General features: G+C 40.9%; 1 protein-coding gene and 1 pseudogene across 2 annotated transcripts in view; both read right to left on the reverse strand.

Annotated features, from left to right (window-relative positions):
* CWH43 (cell wall biogenesis 43 C-terminal homolog) overlaps nt 1-20,687 on the reverse strand; it is a gene marked incomplete at both ends in the record, with an annotated part of 59,597 nt that overhangs the window by 9,564 nt on the left and 29,346 nt on the right. Inside the window, 3 exons of the mRNA XM_084233491.1 lie at nt 498-559; nt 14,500-14,644; nt 20,487-20,636. Of these exons, the coding sequence (XP_084089617.1) occupies nt 498-559; nt 14,500-14,644; nt 20,487-20,636 (357 nt within the window). The remainder of the gene's footprint in view (nt 1-497; nt 560-14,499; nt 14,645-20,486; nt 20,637-20,687) is intronic.
* Nucleotides 13,733-14,362, reverse strand: LOC311171215 (ATP synthase subunit O, mitochondrial-like; annotated as a pseudogene). The gene has a single exon. The product of its transcript is annotated as an ATP synthase subunit O, mitochondrial-like (transcript).

A 20,687-nucleotide genomic window follows, 5' to 3' on the forward strand; every position in this document is an offset into this window, starting at 1 on the left:
ATTTTGAGGTCTTTCAGCTGTATTATTTGGAAATATAGGTGGAAAAGATTTACTTTTTGATGCGGAATGATATTTTTAAATATAATTTACCTAGAGACCTCATCACACTGTACTGGTGGCTCCAAAAAGTTAGTTTATTTGCCCAAGAGTACATGATAAGAATTTGGCAAATCTGTGATTCAAGCCTGGAGCTTTCCACCACACCATACAGTCAAAATGGTGCTATTCTAACACTGTTGACAGTACAGTACTTATCATGCCTAGTAACTTACACAATGTCATCTTTATATAATTAAGCTTAAATTGCTTAGCTATTTATTCCTTCTTCAATCATTAGATTACACCTTAGAAAAATGTTAAACTGTGTTACTGGCCAAATCAATGTTTATAAAAAGTAACACAATTAATTAATTCCATAAAGCTTTTCCTTCCAGAAAAGACCCAAAAGAGCACAGTAATCACAGATTAAAAAACAACCACGAAACCCCTATGCTCACCTGATCAGGCCTCGATACATAATGTATTCACACCATCTATCTTGATCTGTGCTGTCGATATCCTAATAAGGGATAGAGAAGAGAATGTATAAGGCATTAAAGACAGTGTTGCATTCTGAATTGCCAAGAAAACGTGAGAGCTACAGTAATAAATATGTCTTGAGCATGCTGTTTTCTCTGTCTGGTTGCTACTGATCCTTTAAGGTCCAAATTGTTTATTCATTCTCCTAATGTTTTAGAGCACTACAACATGCCATCTAGTTCCTGCTCTAGATGCTGGGAGGATAAAGGTAAGGTGTCTAGAGAAGGAGTCAGGCAGGAAAATCAATTATTACCATACAGCCCCTGGCTCCCTGCAGCTTTCCAAATTTCTCATCCCAGGCAGAATTGACTGCCTCTTCATCTGTCATCCCATCCCTCATCACACCGTCCTGTACAGTTATTTGTGTCTCTGTCTCCACCCTCCTGTTCCCGAGCACAGGGACCCTTGATCACTTTGCTGCCTGGTACTTAGCGTGAAGCCTGGCTTTCGGCAGGCACTCAATCTGTGTTTGTTAGATTGAATCACTGGAAACAAACACATTTGGGGAGCAATCATGAGTCTTTTTGATGTTGAAAGCTTGAGACCAGGGTTATTTTTCATCTAAGAAGCAGATCATATTTTTTTTATGTTGGGAAAAACTCTAAATATGGAACCTTTGTACTGAAGAAATCTCCATTTTGTTCTTTTAAAAAATCCTATAAATAATAAATACACCTGACTTCATTGTTTCTAGATTTTACTATTAAAATTTAATTAAAAATATATTTTTTGAATCACTAAAAGATTACACCACAGTTCACTGTTTTTTAATTTTCATTTTCTTAAGTTCAGTGGTAAACATTCGGATTTTTAAAAATTAATCTTTACTATTACTTTTAAATTTCACATGCATATGTATGTCTTTGTAGATATGGAAAAACTGTAATTTTTTAAATTAAATTCTTTAATGGTGAAAAAGCAACTATGTGAAAAAAAAGTGCTGTTCTGGTCTGCTTTGGGATGAGATGAAAAATATAGTTATTCAGCTATATGTACTGGGAATGATAAATTATGAATATGTTTAACTATCATTTTATTTTATTAGGGTTTAAAAAGATGCTGTCAAAATTTAGGATTGCAGAATTTAAATACTCATTTCTTAAGGAGAAAAATCTATTCTGTCAAGCATTTATGATTAAAACTCCTTCCCGCATTAATAAACTTCCTAATAGAAAAAGCCAAATAAGAACTCACTGCCAATCTTGACACAGTGTCTGACCATGAGAATGAAAATCAACAGGGAATTAAATAAAAATCAAATCAAATTCCTCATCCCTAAAACACACACACATACACACACACACACACACACACAGAGTTATACTTCCTTCTTACTATGATACAGTTTTTCCTCAGACTTGCCATGTGTTTTACAGGCCATGCACTGACACTTTTCTCTTGCTTGATTTTATACATACAGCCAGATGCATGCAATGCATATGAGTATCTACCATTTATCGAGCTCTTTCTACATACAAGACTGAGGGCTTTGCAGACATCATCTTACATTTCATCCTCATAACAACTGTATGATATTGCTATCACCACTTTACAGATACTAATATTGAGACCCAGAAAGGTTAAGTAATTTGCCACAAGGTCCCACAGCTACCAAAAGCAGCACCTACCAGGCTGGTGAATGGTGAGAGACCATGTGCACAGAGAGACCTGGCCAATAACCAGCACCAAGGCCCCAGATATGTGAGCGGAATCATCTTAGACCTTCCCCACTCCCAGGCATGGCCGAATCACCAGCCCACTCCCCCAGTGAACCCAAGCAAGAAGAGCAAACCACCCAGTCCATTCATAGAATCATGTTTTAAAACAACAAAGGTTTAAAACAACAACAAGGGCCTCCCTGGTGGCACAAGAGGTTAATAAGCACAGTATTATGAAGCTATCTGCAGCATGAGTTCTACAGCATGAGTTCTGCAGCACGAGTTCGATCCCCGGCCGGCCAGGGAGCAACCCACATGGAGCAGCAGATCTCTCCTGACTCACCCGCTTCTCCCCTCAGCAGTGTATTTCAGTCAGTCTGCCTGTTCTGTTCCCTACTCTGTCTCTGGTGAATCCTCTCACCCCCTGCACTTCTGGCCTGTATCCCAGTTCTTGTATGCATAAATAAATAAATCTTCAAAAAAAATAAAACAACAACAAACCATTCATTGTTTTAAGTTGCTAAGCTTTGGGATGGCTTTTTAGGGAGTGATAATCACAGCCTCGGTGATTCCACACTCTCTGAATATTTTTTATATTCTTATAACACCTTAATCTCTTTTCTAAAGTAATCTTTCTTCTCTTTCCTCACCCACCATTTCCATGAACCACATTAAATGTGGCTTTCATTGGAATTTTCTTTTTGTCTTCCATTTGTACTTCTTCATAAGCAACATCATCCACTTCAGTGGCTTCAGAGCTCACCTAGATGGTGGCAGCTACTTCAATCTATCTCTTCTCAACTCAGAGCCACGGAATCAGCTGCCTGCTGAAGATCTCCATTCACATTCCACAACTGCCTCAATTCAAGTGAAAGCTGAGCTCATCATCTTCTTTGCAACTCTTCTTCATGGAGTCTCTATGGTATTAAAATGTCACCCCCGGGGCCTCCTTGGTGGTGCAGGTGGTTGAGTGCAGTACTATGAAGCTGTCTGCAGCCTCTGCAGCGCGGGTTCTATCCTAGCTGGCCGGGGAGAAACCCACATGGCGCAGCAGACCTCTCCTGTGTCTGGCCCGCTGCTCCCCTCAGCAGTGTATTTCATCAGTCTGCCTGTTCTGTTCCCCACTCTGTCTCTGGTGAATCCTCTCCCCCTCCCACACATCTGGCCCATATCCCAGTTTTTATATAAATAAATAAATCTTTTAAAAAAAAGTCACCCCCATAAACCTTCTGATCAAGGGTCAAAATCAGTCTCCACTCTCTGCCTGTCCACCATGGAAGATATTAACTCATCTTCTCAAGATTCATCTTGCTTTTCTTCAAAGGTGCAGTATTTTTAGCAGAGTAAATGTATAACAAAAGTAAATATTGCACTGCCCAACTTCCTGTACACAGAGGTGGCCAAAGGATTAAATTACAGCCAGTAAGATTGGGAAAAAATCTTTGCACTCCATTCAACTGATAAGGGACTGATCACAATGATATACAAAGAACTCATACAGCTCAACAAAAACAAATAAACAATCCAGTCAATAAATGGGCAGAAGAACTTAAAAGACATTTCTCCAAAGAGGAAATGCAAATGGCCAACAGGCATATGAAAAAATGTTCAACATCCCTGATAATCAGGGAAATGCAAATAAAAACCACATTGAGATACCACCTTACACCAGTAAGAATGGCACAAATCAAAAAAACAAGCAACAACAAAGGTTGGAGAGGATGTGGTGAAAAAGGAACTCTCCTACATTGCTGGTGGGAGTGCAAACTGGTACAACCACTATGGAAAGCCATCTGGAGCTTCCTCAGTCTACTAAAAATGGAGCTACCATACTCCCCAGCAATTCCACTACTAGGACACAAAACACAAAGGACACAAAAACACTGATTCAAAAGAGCACCTGTACCCCTATGTTTATTGCAGCACTATTTACAATAGGTAAAACCTGGAAACAACCCAAATGTCCAAAAATAGATGACTGGATCAAGAGGATGTGGAATATATACACAATGGAATATTATTCAGCAATCAAAAAAGATAAACTCGAGAGTGGGGCGGAGCAACATGGCGGCGAGGAGACGCTGCGAGTAAGATCTCCCATTAAAAAAAGTTAATAGGGAGGAAAAGCGGCAGGTCCCAGTGAGAACCGGACACGGAAGATAAACGGGTGACTGCCCGAAGAAGAAAGTGGCCATAAAAGAGGACTAGAAGGGAGGGAAGCGCAGAACCCTGCTCCCCTCCCCCGCCCACAGAGGCGGCACTCTCCGACCAGCAGAGAGGAGGAAAACAACAAACCAAAACGACCCACAAGAACAAACGACGCAGCAAGCAGGACTGGGAGTGGAAAGGAACTATTGCAGCCACCACACCCCGTGAACGGGAGCTGAGGCGAACCCTGCAGGATTCGCCACGGCGGTGAGCGAACGGCTCCAGGCGCCATTAAAGAGAGACCCCGCCCCCAGGGAGGAGGCCAGGCCCAGCACACAGCCCCGGGCCGCCCGGTAAGCCTGCGCAAAAGCGGCGCGCTGGAAAAGCAGGCGCGGATCGCGGTCAGGATTCCGCGGAAAAGCAGCGCGCTGGAAAACCAAGTGCGGATCGGAATCGGGATCGCGCGCGGTAAAGCAGTGCAGTTGAAAAGCAAACGCGGATCCAGATCGCAGCTGCCCAGGTCCCTGCGCCTGCGACCTAGGCTTGCGGGGAGACGCGCGGAGGCCCTCACTGAGTGAGCAGGAACCAGGCGCCCAGGCAGGGGAGCGGGATTCAAAAGGCGCCATTCCCGCGCCACTGATCTGGGCTACAGCCCGCGTCCTGGAACTGAGGGCTTTGGAACTGAGACCCGGGGCACGAAATTAGGGGCGTGGGTTCCCCACGACGGTGGGGCACAAGGCAGAAACAGCACCCCAAAGCCATTGAGGTTTACCCTACCATTCCCGCTCTATTCCCTGTCCCACAGGGTGGAAAATCAGCTCCCCAAGGGCTCCAGGAGAGATCTCTGGCGCCACCTAGCGACTTGAAGCCAGCAGAGGCGCCTAGAGGAGCCAGTGGCCAGCTGGGGAGTTAGCCCACGCCGGGCCCCTTCCGACCAGTAGTCTGAGCCCACAGGGGGAGCGAGCACCCACAGCCGGGGCAGACCAGGCGCGCAGAAGAGTGTGCCTGAGACCGGACGTGCAGGGAGTGTGTCCCACATCACCATCTTAGAACAGGGACATTTCTTCAGTAAAGACTACCTGCAGAAGGCTTCCTCAGGAGCCAGAGGTGAGCGGGGGGAAGTTCGCCCACGCCAGACCCCATCTGGCCTGCAGTCCAAGCCCAGAAGGGGAGCAGGAACCCACCGCTGGGGCAGACCAGGCGCACAGGGGAGTGTGTCCCCACATCGGCATTTTAGAACAGGGACCTTTCTCCAGTAAAGACTGCTTGAAACTGACAGATGACTCCTGGAGGAACCAGAGGAGAGCAGAGAAGCTCACCCAAGATGCCGGCCAGTCCTAACTACACAGTGTCCCAACGAATACGGCAAATTAGAAAACAGACAGTAGGGAGGAGAAGAACCACACGCAACCTAGCAACTCCCCAGGGAAAAAGCACACCACAAAAAGAAAAGCAGCCCCCAGATTGCAACGACAGTAACTTGGAAGAACTTCTGAGCCTTCCAGAAAGAGAATTTAAAATTGCCGTGATTGGGGCCTCCCCGGTGGCGCAGCGGTTGAGCGCTGGGTTGCGAACCTGCCCGAGGCCTCTGCAGCGCCGGTTCGATCCCCGGCTGCTCCCCTGCCACCGGAGGAGGGTCCCACATGGCGCGCAGACCTCTCCTGCCGCCCGCTGCTCCCCTCAGCAGTGTACTTCGGTCCTTCTGCCTGCTCTGCTCCCCGCTCTGGCTCTGGTGAATTCTCCCACCCTCCCGTGCTTCTGACTGTACCCAGTGCATGTATAAACAAAACAAACAAACAAATGAATAAATAAAAGCATACCTCTATTAAAAAAAAAAATTAAAAAAAAATAAATAAATAAAATTGCCGTGATTAAAAAACTGACAGAAGTCATAAAGGAAAACAATGATAAGGGAAAAATAATCAACGATCAGAAGAATGCAATTGAGTCCCTAGAGAGGGAAAACAATGGTCAGAAGAATGAAATTGAGTCCCTAAAGAGGGAAGTAAAAGAAATGCAGGAGATCAAAGAATTAATGGAAGAACTAAAGAATTCTGGGAAAAGCAATGAAAGCAGAATAGATGAAATGGAAGAACGAATAAGTACTCTTGAAGACACAGAAATAAAAAGAACCAAAACAGAAAAGGAAAGAGAAGTACGAAGGAAAAAGAACGAAGAAAGACTTCGGGAACTATCTGACTCCATGAGGAAAGGAAATATAAGAGTTATGGGAATACCAGAAGGAGAGGAGAGAGATGTAGGAACAGAGAAAATATTCAAAGAGATAATTGAAGAGAACTTCCCAAATGTGAAGAAGGAGCTGAAAATTGATATACAAGAAGCAAGAAGAACGCCAAACTTCCACGACGAAAGGAAAAATACAGCAAGACACATAATAGTAAAGCTCCCAAGAATCCAGGACAAGGAAAAAATAATGAAGCTGGCAAGAGGGAAGAAACAGATAACATTCAAAGGAAAGCCAATCAGGCTGACATCAGACTTCTCCGAAGAAACACTACGGGCAAGGAGAGAGTGGAGGGACATAGTCAACAGACTCCAAGAAAACAGATGCCAACCAAGAATTCTCTATCCCGCAAAGCTCTCCTTCCTCTTTGAAGAAAGAATATGGACCTTCCCAGACAAACAGAAACTCCGGAATTTCATTACAACTAAACCCTCACTCCAAAAAATACTACAAGGAGTCCTAAAGCCAGAACCTCAGAGGGACGAATAACAATGAAAGAAGGCCAAAAAAAAAAAAAGTTATTAAAAGAATAAATAAATAAAATCAAAGGAAAGACAAACACAATGGCAAATACAGATGCTAACATATCAATATTAACTCTAAATGTAAATGGACTAAACTCTTCAATAAAAAGACACAGAGTTGCAGCCTGGATTAAGAAACAAAACCCAACCTTTTGCTGTCTCCAGGAAACACATTTAGCTACAAAAGATAAAAATAGGCTCAAAGTTAAAGGATGGAAAACAATCCTACAAGCAAATGGACCAAAAAAGAAAGCAGGAACAGCTATACTTATATCAGATAAAACAGATTTCAAACTCAAAAAGATAAAAAGAGACCCCAATGGCCACTACATTATGATCAAGGGGACAATACTTCAAGAAGAAATAACACTCATTAACATATACTCACCAAACGAAGGAGCACCAAAATATATCAGACAACTGTTGTCCTCTCTGAAAACAGACATCAGAGAAAACACATACGTAGTGGGAGACTTCAACACACCACTATCAACAATGGATAGATCAACAAGACAAAAAATAAGTAAAGAAACCAAAGCTCTAAATAAGGACCTAGAGCAATTGGGCTTAACAGACATCTATAGAACACTAAACCCCCAAAAAACGGAGTACACATTTTTCTCAAGCGCACACGGATCATTCTCCAGGATCGATCACATACTGGGGCACAAGACAAACATCAACAGATATACCAAGATTGAAATCATATCAACCATCTTTTCTGACCATGAAGGCATCAAACTAGAAATAAACCATAAAAAGAAGGCAAGGAACTTTCCTACCTCATGGAGATTAAAAACCACACTACTGGAAGACCACTGGACTAATGAGGAGATCAAAGAAGAAATTAAAAAATTCTTTGAATTGAACGACAAGGAGGACACCAATATCCTAAATGTATGGGATGCAGCAAAAGCAATAATAAGAGGAAAATATATAGCAATAGAAGCTCACATCAAGAAACAAGAAAGAACTCAAAGAAACAACCTAATCTCGAAGCTCAAAGATCTAGAAAAAGAACAACAAAAAAAACCCAAAACCAGTAGAAGAAAAGAAATAATAAAAACCAAAGCAGAAATAAATGAAATTGAAACTAAAAAAACAATCCAAAAGATCAATGAAACCAAGAGCTGGTTCTTTGAAAAAATCAATAAAATAGACAAACCCCTAGCCAGGCTCACAAAGGAAAAAAGGGAGAAAGCACAAATAAACAGGATCATCAATGAAAGAGGAGAAATCACAACGGACACAGCAGAAATCAAAAGAATAATCAGTAACTACTATGAACAGTTATATGGAAACAAGTTTAACAATCTAGAGGAGATGGACAAATTCCTACAACTCTACAATCACCCAAAGCTAGATAAAGAAGAAATAGAACACCTAAACAGACCAATTACAATTAGCGAAATTGAAATGGTAATCAAAAACCTCCCCAAAAACAAAAGCCCAGGACCTGATGGATTTACAAATGAATTCTACCAAACATTCAGAGACGAATTAGTGCCTATCCTTCACAAACTCTTCCAAAAATTGAGAAGGAAGGGACAATACCAAACACGTTCTATGAAGCCAACATTACACTAATACCAAAACCGAACAAGGACAACACAAAAAAGGAAAACTACAGGCCAATCTCCCTAATGAACACTGATGCAAAAATCCTCAATAAAATTTTAGCCATCAGAATCCAACAATGTATCCATAAGATAATTCACCACGACCAAGTAGGATTCATTCCAGGGACACAAGGATGGTTTAACATCCAAAAATCAATCAACGTTATCCAACACATCAACAAAAAGAAATATAAAAACCATATGATAATATCAATAGATGCTGAGAAAGCTTTCGACAAAGTGCAACACCCATTCATGATAAAAGCCCTTGAAATTCTTGGGATACAAGGAACATACCTTAACATCATAAAGGCCATCTATGACAAGCCAACAGCCAGTATCATTCTCAATGGTGAAAAGCTGAAAGCAATTCCATTAAGATCTGGAACAAGACAAGGATGTCCACTCTCACCACTGCTTTTCAATATAATACTGGAAGTCCTAGCCAGGGCAATAAGACAAGAGAAAGACATCCAAGGAATCCAAATAGGAAAAGAAGAAGTCAAACTATCACTATTTGCAGACGATATGATATTATACATAGAGAACCCCAAAAACTCCACAGAAAAGCTAATTCAACTCATCAATCAGTTCAGTAAAGTGGCAGGATACAAAATCAACACGCAAAAGTCAGTAGCCTTCCTATACACAAACAATAAATCTGAAGAAGAAGAAATCAAAAAAAACATCCCTTTTCTTATTGAAACAAAAAAAATCAAATATTTGGGAATAAATCTAACAAAAGAGGTAAAGGACCTATACAAAGAAAACTATAAAACACTGTTAAAAGAAATAGAAGAAGACACAAAGAAATGGAGAGACATCCCCTGCTCATGGATTGGAAGAATAAACATTGTTAAAATGGCCATCCTTCCAAAAGCAATATACAGATTCAATGCTATTCCAATCAAAATTTCAATGTCATTCTTCAAAGAAATAGAACAATTATTGATGAAATTCATATGGAATCACAAAAACCCCGAATAGCCAAAGCTCTCCTGAAAAAAAAAGAAGGGAATGGAGGCATCAGACTCCCAGACTTCAAACTATACTACAAAGCCATAATCATCAAAACTGCATGGTATTGGAACAAGAACAGACATACAGACCAATGGAATCAAATAGAAAATCCAGAAATAAACCCACAGATTTATGGTCAACTAATCTTTGACAAAGGAGCAAAGAATATGCGTTGGAGCAAAGAAAGTTTGTTCAATAAATGGTGCTGGGAAAACTGGGTCGCTACATGCAAAAGAATGAAGCTTGACCACCACCTCACACCATACACAAAAATCAACTCAAAATGGATTAAAGAACTAGACATAAGACCTGAAACCATAAAATATATAGAAGGAAATATAGGCGAAACACTACGTGATTTGCACATCAAAGACATCTTTACAGACACATCACCCAAAGCAGTGATAGTGAAGGCAAAGATAAACAGCTGGGACTACATCAAATTAAAGAGCTTCTGCACAGCAAAAGAGACAATAACAAAAACAAAGAGAAACCCCACCAACTGGGAGAACATTTTTGCACCCAACACTAATGATAAAGGACTGATCACAAAAATCTGCAAAGAGCTGATGAGACTCAACAACAACAAAGAAAATAATCCAGTCAAAAAATGGGCAGAAGAGCTAAAAAGAAACTTCTCTGAAGAGGAAATGCAAATGGCCAACAGGCATATGAAAAAATGTTCAACATCACTTGTCATCAGGGAAATGCAAATCAAAACTACCATGAGTTACCATCTTACACCAGTGAGAATGGCACATATTAAAAAAACTAGCAACAACAAATGTTGGCGAGGGTGTGGAGAAAAAGGAACTCTTCTGCACTGTTGGTGGGAGTGCAAACTGGTCCAACCACTGTGGAGAGCTGTGTGGAGATTTCTGGACCTACTAAACATAGAGCTTCCATATGATCCAGCAATTCCACTCCTAGGTATTTACCCAAAGGACACAGAAACATCAATTCCAAAGAACACCTGCACCCCTATGTTTATAGCAGCACTGTTTACAATAGCTAAGCTTTGGAAACAACCCAAATGCCCAAAAATAGATGACTGGATCAAGAAGGTGTGGTACATATATACCATGGAATATTACTCAGCATTCAAAAAAGATAAACACATGCAATTTGCAGCAACATGGATGGCGCTGGAAGGGATCATGCTCAGCGAAATAAGCCAAAAAGAAAAAGAAAAATACCGGATGGTCTCACTCATAGCAGGAATCTAGAAAACTTAAATAAGGGATCAGGAAAATGAATAACTATAAGAAAGTGAAAATCAAAATCAACAAAAAACTATGAACCAGAGACACCTTTAGGGGGGCGGGGGCGGGAGGGGAGGGATTGGGGCCAGAATGGGAGGGGCTGCTGTATGGGGAATATAACAATAAAATTTATTATCTAAAAAAAAAAAAAAAAAGAGTTGAATGGGAAAAAAAAAAAATTCCAAAGAGCACCTGCACTCCTATGTTTATAGCAGCACTATTTACTATAGCTAAGCTTTGGAAACAACCCAAATGCCCAAAAATAGATGACTGGATCAAGAAGATGTGGTACATATGCACCATGGATTATCACTCAGCAATCAAAAAAGATAAACACATGCAATTTGCAGCAACATGGATGGTGCTGGAAGGGATCATGCTCAGCGAAATAAGCCAGAAAGAAAAAGAAAAATACCGGATGGTCTCACTCATAGCAGGAATCTAGAAAACCTAAATAAGGGACCAGGAAAAATAATAGCTATAAGAAAGAAAAAAATCAAAATCAACAAACAACTATGAATCAGAGACATATTTTGGGGGGGCAGGGAAAGGAGGGGTTGGGGTCAAAATAAGGGGGTTGCAATTGTATGGGGAATATAAAAATAAAATAAAATAAAATAAATTAAATTAAAAAAAAGAATATGTTTATCTTTCCCCCCCAATCCTCAAATTTAATAAAAAAAAAAAAAGATAAACTCATGCCATTTGCAGCGACATGGATGGAACTAGAAGGAATTATGCTCAGTGAAATAAGCCAGAAGGAAAAAGAAAAATATCGGATGGTCTCATTTATAACAGGAATATAGGGGAACCAAATAAGACATCAATGTAAAAAAAAAATAATAACAGTACAAAACACAACAAAGCAAATACAGACAATTATAAATCAGAGACATCCTGCAGGGGAGGAGAAGGGAGAGGAATCAAAGGAGGGAGGGAGGAGAACAGGGGACTGTGGTGATGGTGCATGGGTGCCTTGGGGAAGGAAATTCTATGGGGACTGAACCTGAGGGGGGTGGGGGGAGGCAAATATTGTTTAAAAAAATTTAAAAAAATAAATTTCAGCCTTTGAAATGTAAATACAAGTGTGAGAGGTCAGTTTCCTGGATTTTGCCTTAGAAATGGCTTGCATATGTTATTGGCATCTTCTTTATCTTGCTTACTAGAACATGGATGCTCCATCTTGGGCATGAGGCAAACTTGGCAATGGAGGCTTTGTGGAGCAACAAAATAGAAGGAGCACATTCCTGACACCACATGGTGCATGCCAGTGCTGAATCTCACCCAGACTTTTACACAAAGAAATGTGCTTCTATAGCCAAAAAAAGAAAAGGAAGAAATATACTTCTCTCTATTTAAGCGACTGTCTTTTTGTGTTTTCTATCACATGCAGAAGATCCCCATTGTGCCATGCTTTCCTTCACCTTCCTTCTAAGCACTTAATAAAGTGGATAAGTTTTTTCTTTTTTTCTGTAGATATTATCTCAAGACATGAAGTCAAAAACAAAATGTAAAGAATCAAGAAATCTACATAGGGCTTGACTACATTGAACAATTATATTTCTAAGTTCATTATAAGTTAATGCATTTAGCATTCTAGTGCATACAGCTGAGGCTGGAACTACTTGAGTTTGCCCAGGCTTTTTTCTAGAACCCTGAGCTCCATATTCACTGGTTTAACCAAGCATGGATGCTGGTGGTTGAACACTCAGTACAGAGTCCATGGATACAGAGAGTCCCCTAAAAGGAACTTAGACATCTGCAGATGTTGGTGTCTGTGGAAGTGTTCTGAGACCAATCCCTTGAGGATCCTGGGGGATAACTGTAGTTAAATGTTTGGGGACTCAAAAGTTACAAGTGGGTCAGTACCCCCGACCTCCCACATTGTTCAAGGATTAACTGTATATCATTCTTGAGGACTTAATTTGGGTGTCTGATCCCCAGAGAATCATTATATATGGGTACACTGAAAAACTCAAGTGTTTTAGATATAAGCAGATGAGGACTAATTCATTGCCACTTAGGGAGGTCCTGCCTGTCTGATCAGCCATGCTTTCTGTGTGAAATTTCATTTTTATCTTTGCTCTCAGCATCATAATTAACCTCCATAATGTGTCTTTTCTAAGCATGGCTACAATATACTCACATTCTAGATGATATTCTTATACTGTGACTTTGATACTCCTCCCATCGAGAGGTAGAGTTTATATTTCTTCACTTGAACGTGAGCATGATGATGATGACAGAAATCACACTATATGACTTACAAGTCTGGGTCATACAAGGCAGTACAGCTTCTCCCTTGTTTTCTTGGGACATGCACTCAAACCCAGCCATGATGCAAGAAAGAAGCCCACGTGGTCCATGGAAAGCAACCAGAGCCCGAACCCAAAGTCCCAGCTGAGCTTCTGGTCAACAGCCAAGCACCAATTTGCCACCTGAGGGTCATGTGCAAAGTGGGTCATCCAGTCTCCCAGCGCCACTGTGCTTTACAGAGCAGAGATGAGCTCTCCCCACTGAACCACCCAAACTGAAGATTCACGAGTAGACAATTGCTGTTGCTTAAAGCCAGTGTGATTTTTGGTGGATTTTTATTTTACTTTATTCTATTTAGGAGGCATTTTATTGTTGCTCCAAGTTTAGAATTTCACTGAAACCAACACTTTCAGATAGTCTCTCACATCACCTTGCTCAGGTTCTGAATCTTGGCTTTTGCAGACACATCAACATACTTCTCTCTAATATGGACAATGATTCCACCCAGGGTCTTAACGTCTAACTTCAACACGTGATTTTCTCTGAGAAAGTTCTTCAGGATGGTTTTTAATTAAGTAAATGTGGCTTCATCTAAAGGAGATGCAGAGGTGAATGTGCCAGACGCTTCTCCACAGTGACACTCAGCATGGTAGAGAAGGCAGAGACAATTGCAGGGGGATTGTGCAAATGGCCTTTTTCAGCAAATAAATTTATCAGGTTGGATGTGAGGATAGAAAACCTTTTTCACTGTCACTTCATTTAGACTCTTCACTAATGGGTGGCTTCACATGGGGATTCCGAACAGAAGCAGCCATTTTGAGTTCCTTTAAGAGTTGCACCATGCTCAACAACTCCTTTTCTACTTACTCCAGCTTATTCTGTTAAGATGCAGCAGAATAAAGAGCAGTGGCATAGCAACCTTCAACACCACATATCTGAACAGGTGGCCTCACAAGTCTGATTATGGCCTGACTACAGAGGTACTGAAGCACTGCACCTGCTGGGACAGCCAGGACACTGCTGGGCGGGCATCTTCTCCTGCGAGCTGTTTAAAGCCAACATAGTTTTGGGTGGCTTTTAATGCAGCAGTAGAAAATCAGAATACATATTAAGTGTTGGGTTGGGATTTTTTTAAAGAAAAGGAAACATTTTACTTAGTAAATAAAAATCCTAAGAAGATTGTAGTACCTTCACATTGCCATGTTTAATGAGTTGTAGATAATCTCTGGAACCAGGTGCTGAAGTGACATATCCCAGAAATATCACTTGATGGGAGCTATTTTTCAGTAGTTTTGAAACAGCAATAGCCTGGAGTTTCCTATCGAGGTCATCTCTAAAAGAATGCAAAAAATGTATCTCTTTATTATAGTCACAAAATAATTTTTATAAAAGTCTTACATACCTAAGTTCCCATAGAATCTCTTCAAGTGGTACACTAATCCAGAACAAGTATCTTAACAGCATGAGAATGAATAAGACAGAGATACAGTGCTTCAAGTGAGTAGGCTGACAAATTTTTGACTAAGGACAACATGTTCTTTCTTCAAGAATCATTTGGAGTCAAGTTGATTTAAATATTTATCCTGAAACCAGCATTTGCTCAACTTCTCATCTGAAGAAATGTGTAAGTTGAGACCTGGACATCAGTATTTCAGCTTCAGACTAGTAGTCAAATAAGGAAGGAAGGCTGAGAAAGGAGGGAGGGAAAAGTGGAGGGAGAGAGGGAGAAAAGAAGGAAAAAAGAAAAGAAGGCAGGCATATTGGTAAAAAGGAGAATCCTAACATTCATAGAATATACCTATGTAACCTATTCAACACCTTCAACTGAACATTTTCTAAAAACCTCCCTAGTTCTCTAGGGCAACTACTGGCTTAGCATGATGCTTTTATTATGCTAAGCATGTAGATATATTGCTGAGATAATGAGACAAGTACATGAAGCTTTGGGAGGGCGGTTAGAGTCATACTATTTAGGGGAAAATAGGGACAATTTTTTTTTTAAAGATATATTTATTTATTTATACAAGCACTGGGTACAGTCAGAAGCGCAGGAGGGTGAGAGAATTCACCAGAGCCAGAGCGGGGAGCAGAGTAGGCAAAAGGACCGAAGTACACTGCTGAGGGGAGCAGCAGGCGGCAGGAGAGGTCTGTGCGCCATGCGGGACCCTCCTCTGGTGGCCGGGGAGCAGCCGGGGATCGAACCGGTGCTTCAGAGGCTGCGGGCAGCTTCGCAACCCAGCCGCTCAACCGCTGCACCTCTGGGGAGGCCCGGGACACGTTTTTTGACATAATCCAGTCAGGAAAACTAAAACTACTGTCGGTGTTTCGAACAAAGTGAATTTAATGGCGGAAAATGGTTACCTAGATGATGGCAATCAAATGGAAATCAATGAAGCAAGCAGAGTTTAGCAAAAATGAGACACTAGCAACATATTGACAGCTACAGAGATAACAGGAGGTGATATACTCAGAGTCTAGAACCTACCCCTGACTGTTGGGAGGGGACTAAGGAGGAGGCTGGCCCAAAGGAGCAGGAGCCCTCTGAGGAGGACCTGGAGCCACAGAAGAGATTCAACTGATGCCAGGCACAGCAGAAAAAGCAGAGAGAGGGGTGAGAAATGCCTTGACTTCTCTGTTCTTCCCCTCCAGTCTTGCACTAGCAGCGCCTCCCACTCGCTAAACCTACCTAGAAGCCAGAGGGCAACAATCTGGGAAAGGCAGTTCTCTACAATATGCAGCCAAAAGGGAGAAGAACCAGGAATGAATCCAAAAGCAAATAGGCAGTAGAATGACAGACATGTTTCTAGAAAGTTACATCATAAATGCTTGTTAAGGAAAAAATCATTGACAGAGGCAGATAGAGGGAGATCGTTGAGGACGAGGAGAAACCTCACAGAGGTGGGATCCAAAGAAAGGACTCAAGTTGGATAAGGATGTATAGACAGCTGAATACTATTAAATGATGTCTAAAGAAATAGGAGTGAAAAGAATGATCATTTGTTAAACATATTTGCTATTGAATGCCCATAATAACTGACAGGCAGACGTTAACTATTTTTAAATGAGGTTAAGTAATGTGTCCATGGGTTTGTCCAATTCTCCTGCCTGGCAGGCTGAGAGCCCCCCTCACCCCCAACACAAATGTTATTCCACCCACCCCATCCCTCCCCATGCATATTTTCTATTAGGTTTAGTCTGAGGCACTGGGAGATGAAAGGGTAGGAGGAGAGGGTAGTCGGGATATGCCTTGCTGGTCCCTCTGACAGTAGCTACATTCCCTGAACATGGTGGCCCCTCCTGCTGTCTCCAGGTCTCCCTGGACTCCACAACATTCGGTCAGCCCTAAGGATGGTGGAGTCTCACTGACACTGGTGTCTGAGTTTCTCAGCATCTCTCACCTGTCCCTCTGACCCTTCCAACACCTAGCATGCCAGCCCTTCAACAGGTGTGCAGGGAATTCTGTTCCTTCTGAAATGTGCAACAAAGACTCAAATGAAGACAGAGAAAATCCCAGTCACTGCTGCACCCCAGAGAATATTTTCTACTCTTCGATCACTTAGATCAAACTCCAGTATATAAGGACAAAAAATAAATGTATAATAAAAAGATTGGACACACAAATTTAACATTGTCTTTTTCTACTCTTCGATCACTTAGATCAAACTCCAGTATATAAGGACAAAAAATAAATGTATAATAAAAAGATTGGACACACAAATTTAACATTGTCTTTTTCTACTCTTCGATCACTTAGATCAAACTCCAGTATATAAGGGTCCAGAGAATATTTTCATCCACATATATTTTCCAAATCACTTATTATTAGAAAGTCATCTATGAATTTGATTTTATAATTTTCTTAGGAGGTAAATCTTATTCAGTGATAATGAGGTAAAAAGTATAGGACTGTGCATTAAGAAACGAGAGGGTGGGAGGAAGGAAGAGAGAACATTTTTGTTTTCTAAACTCTTAATATTTGATCAGCCCAATAATTCTATAAAGTGGGCTGGGAATAAAAAGAATTTTATCCAATTTTCAGAGACAATAGAACTGGAACTCACTGAGGTTATCTTACAACAGAAGCAAAACTAGAACAACAGACCATTGGTTCTGTGCTCTTCTTTCTTTGTATATTTGTACATATTATAGAAAAAAATGGTGATTAACTGGTAGCTCATTTAATTACCTAAAATATAGCTAAATGCTATTTACCTAAACAAGGTAAGTAAGCAATGCTAAGTAAGTCAGCAATTCTAAGCAATGCTGCTGTTTCCTATTTATTGGATGTAAAGAGATATTTGTGCAGCCAGTAATTTTTAAAATCCTTGTGATGCAGCTAATAGCATGCACAAGAATTCTGTAATTCACTCCTATTATGATTTCACATTTGTATGCCATAAATTTCTAGAAAATGAAATCTCTAAATAGTCACAGTAAGAGTTTTTGTATCTAGCATTGTAGAAAACAAAGGCAAACAAAAATCTGTAACGATATCTTCATGAATTACTGGAACTTGAACGCTCTCTTGTCACTTGTAGGGAGGCCATATTGTTTGTAGACAGGGCTTCTAAGCAGTGAACACAAGGTTGTGGCTCTAAGGCAAACAAGACCATACCAAGCACAGGTGTGGAACATGGCAGATGCTTGATTTATGTTTGATGAATGAATTCTTTTTTAAACTGCCCAACATATCGTACACTTAAGAGTTGTCTGATTTAGCTTAATGATAATGGTCAGTATTAATGGACCACTTAATGTATTCATGTACTTTGCATAAAATAACATATCTCACTTAATACTCATAAGAACCCTATAGAACAAACAGGATTATTACCCCTGATTTGCAGATAAGGAAACTAAGACCCTTGCTAAACAATTTAGTGAAAGACAGGCGAAGAATCAGGAATCAAACCAGAGTGTCTGATTCCATATCTGGCATTCCATGCTCTTAACCACTACACCGTACAGCTTCCCTCCCTCAAGTTACATCACCTTGTTCAGTGTTAGCTGTTGTTGGTATTGCTGTTGTTGTTGTTGTTATTATTATTATTATTATTAAATCAAGTGAATAATAGATAGTATTAATTAAATCAAAGAGTTTTGAATCCAAATTTCCCTCTTCTTTTCCAAACATTCTGAGGAATATCTTCTAGACTTCTATTCTTCTCAAGTATATTTTTTACATTTCAGGAAAGGTTAGAGGGAGTTGAAGGGGGTAGGGGCATCTAGGAGAAAGGCAAAGGAAAGAAGCAGATTCAACAGTTTCTTGGGTTGAAACCTTGTAATCCTTAAACACAAAAGTACCTGCTTTTAAAAAGACAAATCTGATTCAAGTGCAATTCAAGGTCATTGGAATGATTTTTATGCCTCTACTTGCTACATGAAAATTACTGGGAGAGGGGGCCTCCCCAGTGGCGCAGCGGTTGAGCGCTGGGTTGTGAAGCTGCCCGCAGCCTCTGCAGCGCCGGTTCGATCCCCGGCTGCTCCCTGGCCACCGGAGGAGGGTCCCACATGGCGCGCAGACCTCTCCTGTCGCCCGCTGCTCCCCTCAGCAGTGTACTTCGGTCCTTCAGCCTGCTATGCTGCCTGCTCTGCTCCCCGCTCTGGCTCTGGTGAATTCTCTCACCCTCCCGTGCTTCTGACTGTACCCAGTGCTTGTATAAATAAATAAATAAAATAAATAAATCTTAAAAAAAAAAAAAAAGCAAAGTGGTGGTAGTCTCAGATTCTTTCATTTAAAAAAAAATTACTGGGAGAAACAGAAGACATTTCTTCAAATACCTTTTTTAAGCAATGTGGACCATCCTTTCTCCAAACCCTACTGATTTCAAAGAAGGCAGGCAAGAGTCAGATTGATGGATTCACATTAAGGATTTGCATTCATTACATTTGGATGGTTTGTTTATCTTACATATGCTCTACTTACTTCATAAAATATTCAAATAGGCTTTCACAGATCCAAATAATATTGTGAGAAAAAGTGAGGTAACCAAAAAAATAAAGGTAGTAGATATAATTTAGCTTCATTTAGGTAAAACTTACAGTTCAATATTGTTATCCCTCTAATATTCTGTAAGTCATGCTAAAGGCTGAGGCCTCTTGTGTCATTAATTGTGTCCCACTTTACAGCACTGAGACATCATCTCAGTGTTTTCAATTATTAGGCCAGAATATTTAGTTTGGTAGAGTATAAACTACGTACTTTTATCTTTGCTTTACAATGTATCATTGGCGTGCTTCGTGATTTACTCAGTTGTAAATGTTATTCTTTGGGGATAAACCCCATTCCCTAAACTTCATGTTTCCTGGATGAGGGACTTTTTAAGAAAATCATTAAGGACCTCTCCCCCCCTTTCCTTTTGAAGAGGACTTTCTTAATTTAATTAAGTTTGTAAGAATTCACTGAAATCCTTGTCTCAAATCTTTCCTCTCCCTTTCCTTGGAACCTACCTAGAGAAAGGGTGTTTTCTGGCATATTTTTTCCACCAAGGGAAGACTTGAGAAGGTCGACTGCTGTTTGGGGGGAGTCAGATCTGTGTGCTGTCCTGGGGTGATGTCGGCAGGTCCATCTGGACACCCTTAAGCCATGTGCTTCAAATAGGCTTATCAGATTAAAAGCAATCTCCATCCACTAGACTCCTCTGCCTACCTCCCAGTCATAGTGAAAACAGGAGGAAAAAAAAGGAATATCATTTAGTGCCCTCCAATCTCACAGTCCTTCCAATTGTAGTAATCCTATGAGAAAGGGGAATCTGGTTGCTCCATAGTCTGGTTTTACCCTGTGGTTCAAGCACTTGTAGATTGTTGGGTCTCCCTACATCCTGGCTATGTGACGCAGCTTGCACAAATCACCCATCTAAGTCTTGTTCTACTTTCCTTATCAGTAAAATGGGGCTATTCTACCACTTACTTTATACAGAGTGAAGATGAACCTCAGTAACATACTTGGTGCAGCACCTGCACAGAGGTGTTCGCAGCTGCTGACCCACATGGACATCAGGTGCCCTTACCATCACCAACTGTATCCCAGATGTTCCTACGCCCAAATTTTCAAAGCACCAACACGGGGGAAAATATTTGGGGTGGAAAAAGAAGTAAGAAAGATCATCTCATGGAAATGAAAGCAAGGTACTTTCATTTCTTTCTATACTATTAGATAGACTAAAGAGACCCACTCGTGGTTCCCAAAGTGTGTGACAACAAAATCCACCAGTCTGTCCGAGATGTTCACTGTCAGTGTTATGGCTGGTGCAATCTCGCCCTCTGGTGACGGGAGAAGGTGATGCTCTGATTTCACAATTGGGTATCTTGACAAAGCCATGATCCTGTACTCAAATGAAAAGAAACATATGCATGTTTGACGGCTCCACCACACC

Source organism: Talpa europaea (assembly GCF_964194135.1).
Source record: "Talpa europaea genome assembly, chromosome: 5".
Classification (NCBI taxonomy): Eukaryota; Metazoa; Chordata; class Mammalia; order Eulipotyphla; family Talpidae; genus Talpa; species Talpa europaea.